A 17,199-nucleotide genomic window follows, 5' to 3' on the forward strand; every position below is an offset into this window, starting at 1 on the left:
ATGACACAGGATGAGATGGTTGGATGTCATCATCTACTCGGTAGACATGAATTTGAGCAATTTCCGGAGTTGGTGAAAGACAGGGAAGCCTTGTGTGCTGCAGTCCATGGTGTTGCAAAGAGTCTGACATGACTGAGCAACTGAACTGAATTGAAAGGCTGAGATGCTAGTTAGCAATAAAGTGTTTTAAATTAAGGTTTGTATATTGTTCTTTGGACACAATGCTACTGCACACATAATAGACTACATTACAGTTTAAATATAACTTTACTATGCACTCGGAAACCAAAGCATTTTTTGTGCTTAGTTTTATTGAAATACTGCCTTTGTTGCAGTGGTCTGGAACCAAACCTGCAATATCTCTGAAGTATGTCCATGATTGGGCTTCCCTGGTGCTAAGACAGTAAAGAATCCACCTGCAACGCAGGAGACATGGGTTTGATCCCTGGGTCAGGAAGTTTCCCTGGAGAAGTAAATGGCTACTCACTCCAGTATTCTTGCCTGAAGGATTCCATGGACAGGGGAGCCTGGAGGGCTACAGTCCGTGGGGTCCCAAAGAGTCGGACACGACTGAGTGACTAACACCTTCAGTTCACCTTCACATGTCCATGATAACCCCTTGTTTTCCTGTTTCCCATAATTCTAGGCAGGGAAAAGTGTTAGTCAGTCCTGTGTCTGACTCTTTGCGATCCCATGAACTGTGGCTGGCCGTACTTGTCTGTCCATGAAATCCTCAGGCAATAATACTGGAGTGGGTTGCCATTTCCTTCTCCAGGGGATCTTCCCCACCCAGGGATTGAACCTGGGTCTCCTGCATGGTGCAGATTCTTTTAACCACCAGAGAAGCAGAGAATGACAAAACCTTCTAGTCTGTGGGTTGGTTTTTTTTTTTTCTTTTTCACCTTCCCAAGAGAAGTCCATCTCTCCTGCAAACATGACTAACAGGGCTTTGGACAGACCACACACTATGAAGCATTTGCTGAAAGCCAACAGTTACATCGCACAGGCAAGTGTGTGTTGAAAAGTGTATCTGCATTTCCCCCTCATTAGTGTTCAGGAAGTATCTAATTATGGGGGGAAGGATGGTAAAGAATAAAAGAAACTATGAGCTTCATATTTGTTGCTTCAGACTTAAAAGACTGTACACTCACCAAGATTGGTTATTCAGCATAATTAGTAAAAACAACCCTCCCCTCCACCCTGCTCCCCCATCCCGCTCCAAACTGCTGTTTTATGAGCATTCATGATAGTGGTTATGCAAACTAGTTGCAATAATGTTTCCAGGCTATGCTAGTTGCAAGGGGTGCGGTGGGGGAGGGAATGGGGGGTGGCATTTTCTCAGTGTTTAATGTGGCTGGGTGGACAGAAATGTCATAATTCCACAGAAACTGAAGATATCTATTGCTACTATTAACAGTGTAGGGAAGTAAAATGATGACAGGGTGCCTATTTGTAACTGGAACGGAAAATGTCATCACTGTCTGGCAATAATAACCAATGTTTTTTTTTTCGGAAGAAAGTGAACCTTACCCAACAGTTTTCCCATATGACTGATGTTGCTTCTCTAAGTTTGGAATGAAAATTGTATGTATAAATTGCACCTATTCACATATAGTGGACTTTTAAGATATATTTTTTATTTTGAAATAATCTAAGTTAAGAAACAGCAAAAATTGCCATTGCCATACATTCATTACCCAGATTTCCCCAATATAATATCTTGTATTGTTCAGTTGCTAAGTCGTATCCGACTCTTTATGACCCTGTAGACTGTAGCACACCTGGCTTCTCTGTCCTTCACTGTCTCCCACAGTTTGCTCAAACTTATGTCCATTGAGTCAGTGATGCCATCCAACCATCTCATTCTCTGTCCTCTGTTGTCCCCTTCTCCTCCTGCTTTCAATCTTTCGCAGCATCAGGGTCTTTTCCAATGAGTCAGCTCTTCACATCAGGTGGCCAAAGTATTGAAGCTTCAGCTTCAGCATCGATCCTTCCAGTGAATATTCAGGGTTTATTTTCTTTAGGATTGACTGGTTTGATCTTCTTGCTGATCAATGGACTCTAAAGAGTCTTCTCCAGCACCATAGTTTGAAAGCATCAATTCTTCGGCACTGTCTTCTTTATGGTTGAATTCTACATCTGTACACGACTGCTGGAAAAACCATAGACCTGGCCAGTTAGCTATTGTATGCATGTTGCCTACTTTTGGCTTTCATGTGGAGAGAGCCTCTATCTAGGTCCTGATGCAGGATACAGTATTGACAGAAGTGGTAAAGAGTTAGGTGGTAAGCACAGGGGTTATGAATGGAGTTGCTAGAAATGGAAAGAGGAAATAAAGTTACTGAAACCAAACTTTGGGCACCAGCAACAAATTTCCTCTAAACATTTGGAGTCCTAGCCTCACTCCTTCTCGGATTTCACTGGTTCTGATTTTTTTTCTTTTAAAATTAGAGATGGATATTTAACATCCTTCTACATTAAGAATAGTTAGGAATGAAAAAGAGGGACATCAAAAGAGAGTAGCCAGTACTATTCTGTGAATTTCCTTCATACATAAACCTGAAATTATGTAATATTTATCCATCCATCCACCCATCTATCCAACAAATATTTATCCTCAACCTACTATATTTTAGGCACAGCACCAGGCAATAAAGATGGATAACTCTATGAACAAGATAAATATGGTCACTGACTTTATGCGTTGTTAGTTCTCTCAGGGAAGGCAGACATTGTATAAGTGGAATGAAAGACTTGAAAAAGAAGTACAAGGTACAAGTGAAACCGGGAACAGGCAAACCAAACATACTCTGAACATTGTGAAAGTCTTCTCAGAGGAGGTGACATTTACGCTGAGTCTTGGAGAGTGGCTGAGCTATATTTAGGTGAATAGTTGTTGCTTCCATAGCCTTGCATGATCTGCTCCTCCCCATATTTCCAAACTCATCATGGGCCACTTTTGCTCACCATTCACCAGCCAGTGTTTTCTCTCAGTTCCTCAAACGCCTGCCTGGAACTCTAAATTCTAAATTCACTCCTCCTCACTCTCTATACTTGCTCCTCTCCTGAGATCAAGTTCCCAGTTATTCCCTAGTTTCACTTGCTTGTTTCCATCATTTTGTACAGCACTATTTCTAATCACTTAAACTTTCATTTAATTGCTTTCAAATTAAGCTGGAACTTCAGAATGAACAAATCGTTTATTTTAAATAATCAGCATTAAAAGTTGAAATTTAACATGAATATGTTTTTAAAACTCTTAACGCATAGCTAAAATGAAAAACATTCCTTTTTTAAAATTGTGAATGTGTGTAGTACTGATCCAATTGAGAAAACAAACGGTAGCAGGTGGCGTTTTGATTATAAATAGTACAAAAATAATTTTAATTTTACATAATTGCAATAAATTTCTCATGAAGTACTTGGGAAATGCAAAAAAAAAAATCCTGGAATTTCCTAATAATTACTCACAGAATGAATTTGAACAAATATGGAAAGTAAGCAGTAATAGCAGAATATGTTTATCCTTTTCTAAGTGATGTGTGTATACCCACACGTATAAACAATTAGGGAGCTCAATCTGCACAAGTCCCCTTGGGTAGAATCTTACTTCCTAAGAGTCATATCCATCATCATTTAAATCTTGTAAATGCATCCAAGAAAAGGCTTAACAATAAGGACTGTTTATTTTGTAGGTTTTAAAGAAGCTAGAGTGCCAAAGAAGACTTTTGAAGTGTGAAGAGATTTCTCGTAATTGAAACCAACATGTCATTTATAGATCCTTATCAACACATTATAGTAAGTCATTTACTGCTTATATATTCTTCTGGGAGGGGGTCAGACATATTTTTGTGCGTGAGTATCGCTGATGTTTCTTGTTAAGTGTCAGTTACAAATTGGCACTTGACATCTACCTACCTCTACAAGTATTAAATCATGTGCTTCTGCTGAGACCTTCAACCACCCCCTGAAAGGAGTTCAGGGTAGAGAGTATAAATGAACCAGGTAATGGCACCCCACTCCAGTACTCTTGCCTGGGAAATCCCATGGGTGGAGGAGCCTGGTGGGCTGCAGTCCATGGGGTCGCGAAGAGTTGGACACAACTGAGCAACTTCCTTTTCAATTTTCACTTTCCACTTTCATGCATTGGAGAAGGAAATGGCAACCCACTCCAGTGTTCTTGCCTGGAGAATCCCAGGGACAGGGGAGCCTGGTGGGATACCGTCTATGGGGTCGCACAGAGTTGGACACGACTGAAGTGACTTAGCAGCAGAGAGTCTAAATGTGCTGGAGGTGGGGCGGGGGGAACTGGCAGAATAGGTCTTTAGATAGATATTTTCAGGAGCCCATTTTATGAGCCTGATTCTTATATCTTCCATGTCTAGAAAAGCATTAAAATCCTTCCTGGTGACAACTGCTCCTTGTGACTAACAACACCTTCACAAGACTAGTAGAAACCTTCTGGAAAATATGTGCTAGATTCCATGTATTCACCCTTCACCAAAATCGCATATACACTGACCTCTTTGGAGCAGATTCTTAGAGCTATCTGAGGTTCTGTTTCCTGGGTTGCAATCCTCATTTTGCCCCAAATAAAACTTAACTTGCAGCTTTCTTTTAAGTGGACAAAAATATAAAAATCTATGAAAAGTCTTATTTTTTTAATGAAAATTATGTGAACTTACTGTGGTTCAAATAAGGTAGAATCTGTAATAAAACTAACTCATCTCTTCTTTTTATCACTGTAAGTTTCTGAAAAGAGGGATGCGGAGGGGAAAATGCCAAAATATCTGAAATAGTATTGAATGTTTATGAAACAATAAAAAGTGTAGTTCAGTTCAGTTCAGTTCAGTCTCTCAGTTGTGTCTGACTCTTTGCAACCCCATGAACCACAGCACACCAGGCCTCCCTGTCCATCACCAACTCCCGGAGTCCACCCAAACCCATATCCATCGAGTTGGTGATGCCATCCAACCATCTCATCCTCTGTCATCCCCTTCTTCTCCTGCCCTCAATCCTTCCGAGCATCAGGGTCTTCTCCAATGAGTCAGCTCTTCGCATCAGGTGGCCAAAGTACTGGAGTTTCAGCTTTAGCATCAGTCCATCCAGTGAACACCCAGGACTGATCTCTTTTAGGATGGACTGGTTGGATCTCCTTGCAGTCCAAGGGACTCTCAAGAGTCTTCTCCAACACCACAGTTCAAACGCATCAATTCTTTGCTGCTCAGCTTTCTTTATAGTCCAACTCTCACATCCATACATGACCACTGGAAAAACCATAGCCTTGACTAGATAGACATTTGTTGGCAAAGTAATGTCTCTGCTTTTCAATATGCTGTCTAGGTTGGTCATAACTTTTTTTCCAAGGAGTAAGCGTCTTTTAATTTCATGGCTGCAGTCACCATATGGAGTGATTTTGGAGCCCCCAAAATAAAGTCTGATACTGTGTAGTTCTCACTTATCAATTGTCAACCTGCACTCTTCATATGAAATGACAGAGGGAGAAAGTAATTATTGCATTAAGGACTATACTTTGGTATGCATTTTCAAGGTAATTAATTTTGTAAACTATCCTTTAGTTAGATGATATATTTTGTGTGCTCAATCTCTCAGTCATGTCTGACTCTTTGTGACCTTATGCACTGTAGCCCACCAGGCTCCTCTGTCCATAGGATTTTCCAGGCAAGAGTAATGAAGTGAGTTGCCATTTCCTATTCCAGAAGATCTTCCCAACCCAGGGATTGAGCCTACACCTCCTGTATCTCCTACATTGGCAGGCAGATTTTTTACCACCAGCACCACCTGGGAAGCCCAAGATATATTTAAACAAACTCTTTTATGCTTGGGTAATTTTTAGTAAAATGTTGAGTATTTCAGATTTTAGTATGGAACTTTCCAAATTCCATTAGAATTGTACTTTCTCTTCTGATCATAGAAGCAGAGGAGAAAAAATTTCTTTGCTAAGTTTAACACTTGAGATCCAGTTAGATTTATATGGACTAGAAATAGTTTTTATGGATATTAAGGAATAATACAAAACCTCATTTCTATTTAAATTGAACCATTCTTCTCTTACCCACAGCCTCACAAGCTGCCATCCTCTCTCTCCTGCTTGGATAGCAAGGATTAATGTACTGTAACTTTTTATAGTTCTTTCTTCCATTCACAACTTGAATCATTGAAAACTGTATTCAGCTTTCCTGCTTCCCATAAAGGTCTCATCACCAAGGACCTCTTTGCTGCTGAATTAAATAGATTCTTCAGGTACCCCTCACCCCATCTCTGCTGGTCATTCTCTCTTCTTAAAACTCCTGAAAAAGTTGTTTTTTTTGCAAGCTTGTTTTAATGTTTGATTTTTTTTTAAAAGAACTAAAACATAAGATATATAAAGTGCACAAATTTTAATTGTTCAGCTTGATGGATTTTTGCACATGTATTTCACCCATGAAACCATCATCCAGATAAAGGTGTGCATTAAAAGTACCGTGAAAGAGTTGCTCATGTCCCTTCCAGTCTATAAGCTCCACAAAACTAACCAGCTATTTGTCTTTTATTACCAAAGATCAGTTTTCCTGTTCTTGACCTTCATTAGATGCCTGCATTCCACTCTTTGTCTGTGAGATTCATTCATGCTGTTGTGAGTAGCAGAATTCCACACTTTTACATTGCCGTGTAGTATCTCATTATTTGAATACTGTGCTCATGCGTGCCAAGTCTGACGCTTTCATATCTGACTCTTTGCCACCTTGTGAATGGTAACTCACTAGGCTCATCAGTCCATGGGGATTCTCCAGGCAAGAATACTGGAGTGGGTTGCCATGCCCTCCTCCAGGGGATCTTCCTGACCCAGGGATCGAACTTATGTCTCTTAAGTCTCCTGCGTTGGCAGATCGGTTCTTTACCACTAGCGCCACCTGGAAGCCCTGAATACAGCAAACTTATCTAGTCCACTGATAACCCTCATGCCCTCACTAAATGGCAGTGGTACCTTTGCTAATCAGGCAGTGTATGATTTGGCTTCTTTTCAGTTCTGTTGGTCTTTGTTTGCCCCAATACCAATCCACTTTAATGTCTATGGCTTTGAAATAGTAGTGTAAATCCTCCAACTTTTTCTTCTTTGAGATTTCTTGTCTTTTTTTAGGGTTCTGCATTTCCATATAAGTTTTGAAATCACTTTGTCAACTCACACACACACACACACATACATATGCTTGGATTTTTATTAGAACTTAAATTATTTTTAAGTAATTTAGGGGAGAGATGACATGATAATAATATTGACTCTTCCAATCCATTTCCAATGCATGAAGCGTCAGTCTCTCAGTCATGTCAAACTCTGTGTGACATTATGGACTGTAGCCCACCAGACTCCTCTGTCTGTGGGATTTTCCAGGCAAGAATATTGGAGTGGGTTGCCATTCTCTTTTCTAGGGGGTCTTCCAGATCCAGGGATCGAACCTGGGTCTCCTGCATTGCAGGCAGATTCTTTACTGTCTGAGCCACTAGGGGAGTCTTCAATGCATGAAACTAACGTTAAACTAATGTTCAACTAGAAACTAAAATACTAATGTTGCATTTATATGGAAATTACTTTTGCAGATGCAGTGAACTTACTAAATTTCTTTATTAATTCTAATAGTTTGTAGGTTCTTTTAGATTTTTAACTTGCACATCCCTGCTATTGGTGAATAACTCATTTTATTTCTTCCTTTTTAATTTTTAATGTTCATTTATTTCTCTACTTTACTGATTGCAGACCATCTATTTTAGGTATAGCTTACAAGTTTGAAAATATTTTATTTTCATGATTGTTCATTTAAAAGAATTTTCTAAATTTTATTATGATTTATTTTTTGACATATAGGTTAAACATTTATTTCTTAATTTTCAAACATTTGGTAATTTTTTTGTTTCTCTTTGTCATTAATTTCTAATCTCATTCCTTTCTGTTCAGAGAATATACTCTATAATTTTTGCTGTTTCAGATTTTACATGAGATGCCACTGCACATTGTCTATTCTGGTAAAGGTTCCATATACAACAATGTGTTTCATATTCAACTTTTGCTTTATGAATTTTTAAGATATATTATTAATGCATATAAGTTTTGAATTGTATATCTCTCTGTTTAATTGATATTTTATCATTATAATAGGTCTTTTTTACCTCATTATTAGAGGCTGAATTTTTACTTTGTCTTTTATTAAAATAATCCCTTTTAGTTTCTTTGATAAGTGCATCCTTTCACTTTCAGTTTATATTTTCCTTTTATTTAATGTGTGGTTCTTATAAAAAGCATATAATCAAGGTTTAATTTGAGATAATCTTTGTTTTCTGAAACAATATCCTACATTCCTTCTAGCATTATGGTTTTTTGTAGATGAATTTAAACAATGAAGGTAGGTTCTTTTTAACTGGTTTTTCATAATGATGACATTTCTATATTTTTTGTGGAAATTAGTTTTTTTCCTCACTCTACCATCTCAAGATATATGGATAGTTTCTGTAACTCAGAGAATACAATCAAAGTGTTGACATAAACACTTTGGCACTTGAATCTGAGAAGAAAAATAAGGTTAAAGTATATAACCCTGAGCTTGAGACAAAGACCAATGATAATTCTAAATCTTAACATTTGGACTTTGAATTCACTCTGACTCCAAATCTATTTTAATATATATTTTTTCTGAGTACTTATCATCATTTATTTTATTTTTTAATTTTTATTTTTTTGGTTGCAGCTTGTAGGATCTTAGTTCCCAGACCAGGAATTGAACCTAAGCCCTTGGGAATGAGAGTGTGGGGTTCTAACCGCTGAGCTGCCAGGGAATTTCCTTTATCATAATTTATTGAATGCCCATTGTGTTCTAGTCCTGGTCAGTAGGCACTGGGAATCAAAATAATCCCTGAGTTGAGCTTATAGTGCATATTGGTGCTCAGTCACTTAATCGTGTCCAGATTGAGCTTATATCTGGCAGACAAACAGTCTATAATAATCGCAACGACTCTGATAGGAGATGATGAAGATTACTCTGGAGATATACAACGTGAATAACTAATAACAGGAATCCTTCTGGAATTCCCTGAGAAAGTGACACGTAAGCACAGATCTGGAGGTTAGGAAAAGAGCGAGAAAATGACTGGATTGGAAAGGGCATGTGTGACATAAGTAGTCTGGAGGTAAGAAAGTACATGCCGTTAGGAAATGAAAGAAGTTAGGTATGGTTGGATGTTTTGGAAAATCATTATTACAAATGACCTTCGCTTTTCTACCTCATTTGACCAGGACTTGCTATTAACGCCTGTGCAGTCCCACAGGTCTCATGGCAGTTGACCATATTAACTGGCCATTTAGTTTCTCTCTTTTTTTTTTTAACAAGGGATAACGTATTTAAAATCAAACTGTATCTGGATAGTTTAAGGCTCATTTCTGTCATCTTTCCTTGCAGATTTTGTTAACTATAGCCAAATATGTAGGTCATAATAATTCTTTCTCTCTCTCTCTCACTTAGTTGTGTCTAACTTTGCGACTCTGTGGACTGTAGCCCACCAGGCTCCTCTGTCCATGGAATTCTCCAGGCAAGCATACTGGAGTGGGTTGCCATTTCCTTCTCCAGGGGATCTTCCTGACCTAGGGATCAAACCCAGGTCTCCCATATTGCAGGTGTATTTTTTGCTCTTGGAGCCACCAGGGAAGCCCAATAATTACCTATATGGCACCTTAATGTGATGAAATGTGCCAAAGCCACATATTTGTATCACATTTTTCTTGACCTTCCCCAGCATCAGAATTGGACGCCCCATCAACATTCCAGTGTATAGCCCTTTTCTTTTTAAAAAACTTTTTATTGTATATTGAAATATAGCCAGTTAACAATATTATGATAGTTTCAGGTGGATAGCAAAGGGACTCAGCCATACATATACATGCATCCATTCTCCCCTTAAACTCCCCTCCCATCCAGGCTGCCACATAACATTGAGCAGAGTTCCCTGTGATTGTATAGCCCTTTCAAAACAGAGGATCCTAAGAGCTTTCTGGTATTATTCATGCTTGTTTTTGTTACATGTTTTTAAAAAACAAACAAACAACTATGTACGTTTGTGCCTGTGTGTAAATTGCTTTTGTGACAAAATTTCCTGCTTTAGTTTTCGCAGAAAGATACTTTTCACAATATACAGGTAAGTGCACTCAACACAGAACAATTTTACTAAAAAGGAAAGATGTGGAAAGCCAAGCCAACTTACTTGTAGTGAAGGGTGCCAGATGGGCCAACGCAGTTTCAGCTGCCTCAGGGCAGTGAAGATTGGACTCATCTTCACCATACCTGTGATGCAGGGACATTTTGGAGAATCCTGTGGGCTGATACAGCAAGTTCTCATTTTCAGTGGTGCCAGCTTTTAAGAATGGAGGAGAAAGTGGAGTAACACATCTATGACAGAATGCAATGTCCACAGGTCTAGAGTTGTTCTGAGGTTCTGTCCAACCTGAAGGGTCTTTATGTCTCCACAGTCTATTGAAGTTGTGCTGGATCAGGAAGATATCAGTGTTACAAAGATAGATCAAATATAAAATATTTATTAAAAAATTTCTATCTTTTTACTCTGAAGGGATGAGTCACTTCCCTGGAGTGAAAAAAATCCAGAGCTCTTCCCACCATCTATTAGCAATGGAGGGCCAGGGCCCCACATCCACGGAAAACTGAGGTTGTGTCCACACTGAGGTCAACCACCTGGGTATGCGAGCATGACTGCCTGCTAAAATACAGGGACCTTTGAAAAAGGTCATTGTAGGATGACTGGAAATGTTACCAAAAAAGTACAAAGCTATTATTCTAGATTATTATGGTAACATGGGGGGTGGGGGAAACCACTGAGTAGGTCATCAAAGAACTAGTGTTTTAGAGCCAATTTCAGACTTCAGTTACGTGCTCTTGAGCACTTAAACTTTTAGCTGCTTCACATGTAGTATGAATAGTACCTGTATGTCTGTTCCACAGGGCTTTGTAAATAATAAATTGTACATAAGTGTTCTTTAGAAACTTAATGAGGTAAGATATTTCCAGAGAGCAGCAGGAGGTGAGATACTGCTGCTGGGAAATCATAAATATAAAGGTGACAAAACTATTACAGAAATACAAGTACAGTGCACAGAGGGATAATGAGGTTTATGGCAATAGCATATTTTTAGTGAGCACTAGCCAATTCTAGCAAAGTGAGAAAGAAGACGGTTAATGATAAGCTTCTGCTGTTTTTCTGATACCAGCCGTTCCCTGCCGCAAGCCTTTCATTTGAGGCAAAAGTATGTGCATTTAAAGTAATGTCCCTATTTCTGCTTCTTCACCACAGAGCACAGGCTGGGAATCCCTAGAAAGTCACCAGGCTTACTTCTTAGTTCTTGAATTTTGATTTGGTTCCTTTTCAAAACTTCTGAGCCTTTTATATATATATATATAGTTTAATATAATCCTACTGAAGTTTGACTTCAATTTCCTTAAACATGGTAAGTGTAGTTTCACTGTTTCATGGAGAGGACTATTTCTGTGTCTCTTGATTAACTGTGCTGGTTTGTAGTCTTGGTGTGATACTTCCTCGTGTTCCTAATTACCTTTGATTTTGTTGAACATCATTATAATGAAAAATCATCTCTAGAAATAATTCTTCAGAATTTCATTGGTTTGCATCAGGCTCCTCAGGAAACTAGCCATCTGGGATAAAGGTAATCCCAGTTTCAGGTTACTTGTTCTCTGGGTTTCCTGAAGGACACTAAATCTGGCTGACAGTACGGGGTAGGGGGCATTGTACAAAGTTATTCCTGTGGCGCAGTCTGTGGAGTTTTAGGCTTGAAACAAAGGAGTTGTTTACTAGGTTCTTTATCTCTAGATAAAGGGCTTCCCTGCTGGCTCAGATGGTAAAGCGTCTGCCTGCAATGTTGGAGACCCAAGTTCAATCCCTGGGTCAGGAAGATCCTCTGGAGAAGGAAATGGCAACCCACTCTAGTACTCTTGCCTGGAAAATTCCATGGATGGAGGAGCCTGGTGGGCTACAGTCCATGGGGTCGCAAAGAGCTGGACACGACTGAGCGACTTCACTTCACTTATCACTTATCCCTAGAAGGCTCCTAATCCCTCAGCTTCTCAGCCTCCTCCTCTTTGGATCAGCAAATGTCCTGTGGTCAAACTGCTCATCCCTGTGTTTCTCTGCACTTCTTGATCTCTCTCATGGGAATTAAGGATTCCTATCTTGTTAGTTCTTTGTTACTGTAATAGTCAGGATCTCTGATTAGAAACAGAACCAAAAGGAGATGGATAGTGTCTTAATTTGTTTGGGCTGCTTCCCTGGTGACTCTGATGGTAAAGAATCCGCCTGCAATGCGGGAGACCTGGGTTCGGTCCTAGTGTTCAGAAGATCTCTTGGAGAAGGAAATGGCAACCCACTCCAGTATTCCACTTTAGTCTTCCACTCCAACCCACTCTAGAATTCTAATATTCTTACCTGGAGACTCCCCATGGACAGAGAAGCCTGGCAGGCTACAGTCCATGGGATCGCAAAGAGTTGGACACGACTGAGCAACTAATAACAGGCACTGCACAACGCTACAGACTGGTTGGCTTATAAACAATAGAAACTTATTGCTCACATTTATGGAATCTGAGACGTCCAAGATTGAGACATGAGCATGGTTGTATTTGATGAGGGCCTGGTTTGTAGCTGCAGTGTCCACTTTGTGGACGGGGCAAAGCATCTCTCTCAGTTCTTTCATAAAGGCACTTATCCATTCATTTTTTTTTTTTCCTTCCCAAATGTCCCATCTTCTAATACCATCATCTTTGAGGGTTTAAATGTCAACATGTATTTTGGGGGGGCACAAACATTCAGACTATAACAGATTGATCTACCCATGGAGATATATTGTGAAGAATTGCCTTATGAGGTTATGGAGACTGAAAAGTTCTATATCTACCATCAGCAAACTGGAGATCCAGGACAGACAGCAGTGTAATTCAGTTCAAGACAGGAGATAAAATGAGATGTCTCAGCTCAAGCAGTGAGATAGGAAAAAAAAAAGGCAAATTCTTCCTTTTCTTCTTTTCAGGCTCTCAACAGATTGGATGATGCCAACCCACTGGAGATGGCAATTTCCTTTCCCAGCTCCAGTGATTCAAGTACTCATCTTATCCGCAGACACCCTCAGAGACACACACAGAAATGATGTTTAATCTGGGCACTTTGTGGCCAAGTTGACAAATGAAATTAAACATCACAGTTACTTTTAGGAAAATGCTTACTTACCTCGTAAAACCTCATTCAGTTTTTATTTATTTTCTGTGGGAAGTGGTAACTCAGATTATTTAGTCTCCCACCATCACAAGTGAAATTTAACGTCTTCCTTTTACTCTCAATCCGTGTGCTTCTAGATAATTCCAAGAAGATAATCATCTCGTCTTAAAAGATTTCCACAGATGGTAAAATTATCCCCCAAACTTGACATTCCATATTGCCGTGTGTGAAATTCTAATGTTGGAATCTGGGTTTGTAACAGGGGACCCTTGAGAAATCCCATGTAGTTGGTAATATTATAGTTGCCATTTTACAGATGAGGAAACCGAGGCTGCAAGGGGTTCCTGGACCTAGTTCCAAGATGTGTGTGAAGGCTTCTTCACATCAACAAACAATTCTTGGACACTAGCAGAGTGACCAAGAATTCAACTCAATTCTATGATTATAAAATGCATAATTATATAATTATAAAATTGTTATGATGATATATGTATATTTGATTATCTGCATAACCAAATATATATATATTTCTTATAAATCATAGCACTGCAGGGGTAGCAAATAAAGATGGAAAGGGCAAAACACTATATTGTAAATACCTTTCTGACTTTTGCCTGTGTCTTTTAGCTATTAATCACTTTACAATTAATGCTTAAGGGAAAGAACAAATAAGACAAAGAGGTTTTTAACAAGTCCCTTAAAATAAGGGTATATTGTCCAAAATAGTATCTGTAAATATATTCATAGTTTCAAGTCTGTTGCGTCTACTAGACTTAAAGTTCACCTCTGAAAATCATCAGTGCAAAGACATCTTAGATTTGAATGGACATGACACATCACCTAGGTCAATAATTCTAAACCGAATTAGTATCTGACACCCAAGTTCTTTGAGGACTTATGGGGAGAACTTTTCAAGGGCACATGCTGCTTTCTGTGCTCTAGTGAGGCCCCCCAGGAAGGCAAAGGTATGTCTACACTTCACAGGCCTTAAGTTTGCCGTAATTACTCCTTGGAGAGTGTAGATTTTTTCCAGGATTATTGTTACCTGAAAACTGGGTGAATGTTGAACCAAAAGACACAATCACGCAAAAGATCAAGAGAAGGAAGGATTTACTATTTGCGGCAAGTAAGGAGAATACCAGGCTTCTTTCCCAAAATAGTGTTTCCCAAACTGCAAAATTGGGGAAGTTTTAAACTAAGGGTACATGCATCTTCATGAAGGGGCTTGAGCCTTTAGTTTGGCATAATTGCAGCAAAGATTGACAGAGTCCAAGCTTTTGCTGACTTAAGTCACAAAGGCTAGAAACAATGCTGCTGCTTCTGCTGCTAAGTCGCTTCAGTCGTGTCTGACTCTGTGCATAAGTCATATTTCTGATTATAATTTTCCTTAATGATGTCTGCTAAAGTTAAATTTTGTTGCCAACTTTGGTGTTTTGGACATTAGGGTAATTTGTACATACAGCCAATCCATGACTAGTAATTCTTAAAGCAAGTTTAGATAGAACTGTTGATTTTAAATAAACTGATTGCTCTTTTCTTTAAAAAATGTGGGAGAATAGTGTACAAGGTCTGTGTCTCTTAAATGTATTAGAATGAAATCACACTAGAATGTGACATTGAAAATAAGTATTTTTTCTAAATAACCATCTTGACTCTTGGATGACATCAATGCAGCGATTCTTTTCAAAATTGCTGAGATCTGTTTGAAGTTGCCTGTGGCTGATTATGGTGATCACAATCTCTGTGTTCAATATTGAGATTCTGTAGTCCTGATCATCCTAATAGTCTTTAGTTTTAATTTCAGTTAAAATTAGGCAATGGCAGTTGAACAGGAAAAAAAAAAATGTGTGTGTGCAGAATCTACCTTCTCTTCCATCAGGTTTCTTTCATGATTGTTCTTTGTTTCTTCTTTGTGACTGTAGAACTTTCAAAGATTAGGATAATCATCAAATTGATTTTGTATAAATTGATTAGTTCTTTTTTCCCAATCATCTTAGTTACAGATGTCAATATAATTCTCCAGGATGAATTTAATGCAGTAGCAGTTTTCATGATGACTTGGGAATTGTAGTTGTGGAAAAAAAAAAAGGAGGGCGGCATGATTTTCACTATGAAAAAGATTTTGGATAACAAAAGACACTCAGAGTAAGGTAATCCAAGACCTGAAGGCAAGGCTTAATCTTGGTGACTGAGTCAGGGCATTGAGCTTATATTTGACGTCTCACTTGAAATATGGCCTCTTTTGTCAACTACCAAGTAGCACAGTGCTGAGTCATTAGGTTCCCCACCGCACCGCAGGGAACACTGGTTTTGTATTCAATAACATTATTTCCTCTGTCATTATTCCTGAGACATAACCAAAAGTCTCTTATCCAAGTTAGAAGCTAGCCTAGTCCATACTAGTTTGAAATTATATGTGATACTGGCCCCAGGAAACATGCACTTAAAAAGAGCATAATTTTGACACTCTTGTTTTGAAGGTGATGTACTGGTCATCTGAAGATTTGTGATGCCTCCAAAATTAACTTATAAAAACCAAGAAAGTGGTTGCTCCTTATCTTCTGCGAGCAGTGTGCAAGTTCATATATATAAGTTCTGATTGCAGTTAGTAAGATAGAATTGAGGCTAATGGAAATAAAAACAGATTAAAATGGAGAGTTGAATGATAGAGAAAATTACCCAGTTACTAGAGAGACTTTAGATTAACTTCAGATATAATAGACTAGATTGTAACTATCTGTAAAACTTTAATAAATGGAAGTAACCCTTTTTTACTATCAGGAATCAGTGTTGGTATTATTATTCTCTATAAGTAAAGGAATATAGAAAGAATAAAGACACTGGGGACAGGAAGACTGGTTTCTAATTCAATTTTAGCTTTTATTGTCTGTGAGATACTGGGAATTACTTAATATCTCAGAATCTCACTTACTCATCTGTAAATATATATAGTAGCATCTATTTTGTAGGATTATTGGGAAACAGAATTTGCATCTATTAGAATATTTGACATGGTTCATTCTCAATGAATCCTTATAATAACAATATCATCTCTTTGCACATGTTATTAATAAACATTTGACATGAGTAAATATGTAGCAATTTCAAAAATTGTGTTAAATAATAGGTGAGTATTGATAATCATTTTTATCTTACAGGAAAGGTTTTAGACATTTGAAAAATCTTGTAGTCATTAAAAGTTCTAGGATATGCAGTCTAAGCACAGAGTCCTCACCCATGGACCACCAGGGATTTCCTTTGATTATCTTTCTCTCTCTCTCTCTCTTGTTTTTTGGTGGGAGGAGTGTGTGTGATTTTTGGTAGTAGTAAAAGACAATATGCCTATTTTTAGGCATTCATTTTTTAAGAATGATAATTTCATTTATGTGGAATAACTTTGGCTCTTCAGAGCTCTTCTGAATATGGAAGGTATTTCTCTTTGACAATAATCCTGAATAAGAATTATCTTGAAAGATTTTATATGCTTCTGTCTTTTTAAACAAGATATGCTTATTCATGACTTCATCTCATCTGCCTCCTTGCTTTTAGACTCACTTCTCAGTATTGTCAGTTTCTTAGCTTCTTTTAATTAGTTATGGACTTTTCAACCAGTTTAGCAAGTCTATTAAAATTATGAAAAGTAGGAGTAACTTGGGTTTCCCAGGTGGGTCAGTGGTAAAGAATCTGCCTGCCAATACAGGAGACACGGGTTCAATCCCTGGGTCGGGAATGGCAACCCACTCCAGGATTCTTGTCTGAGAAATCCCATGGACAAAGAAGCCTGGTGAGCTACAGTACATGGAGTCACAAAGAGTTGGCTATACCGAGCATGCATGCATGCACACACGCGCGTGCACACACACACACACACACACACACACAGTTCAGTTCAGTTCCCTCACTCAGTTGTGTCCGACT

At 38.5% G+C, this 17,199-nt stretch overlaps 1 protein-coding gene across 1 annotated transcript in view; it reads left to right on the top strand.

The window, feature by feature from the left end:
* Positions 1 to 17,199, top strand: part of PLA2G4A (phospholipase A2 group IVA) — a 165,093-nt gene that overhangs the window by 24,785 nt on the left and 123,109 nt on the right. The window contains exon 2 of the mRNA XM_068985973.1: positions 3,696 to 3,798. Coding sequence (XP_068842074.1) covers positions 3,766 to 3,798 — 33 coding nt within the window. The 5' untranslated portion in view covers positions 3,696 to 3,765. The remainder of the gene's footprint in view (positions 1 to 3,695; positions 3,799 to 17,199) is intronic.

Source organism: Capricornis sumatraensis, chromosome 14, assembly GCF_032405125.1.
Source record: "Capricornis sumatraensis isolate serow.1 chromosome 14, serow.2, whole genome shotgun sequence".
Taxonomy (NCBI): Eukaryota; Metazoa; Chordata; class Mammalia; order Artiodactyla; family Bovidae; genus Capricornis; species Capricornis sumatraensis.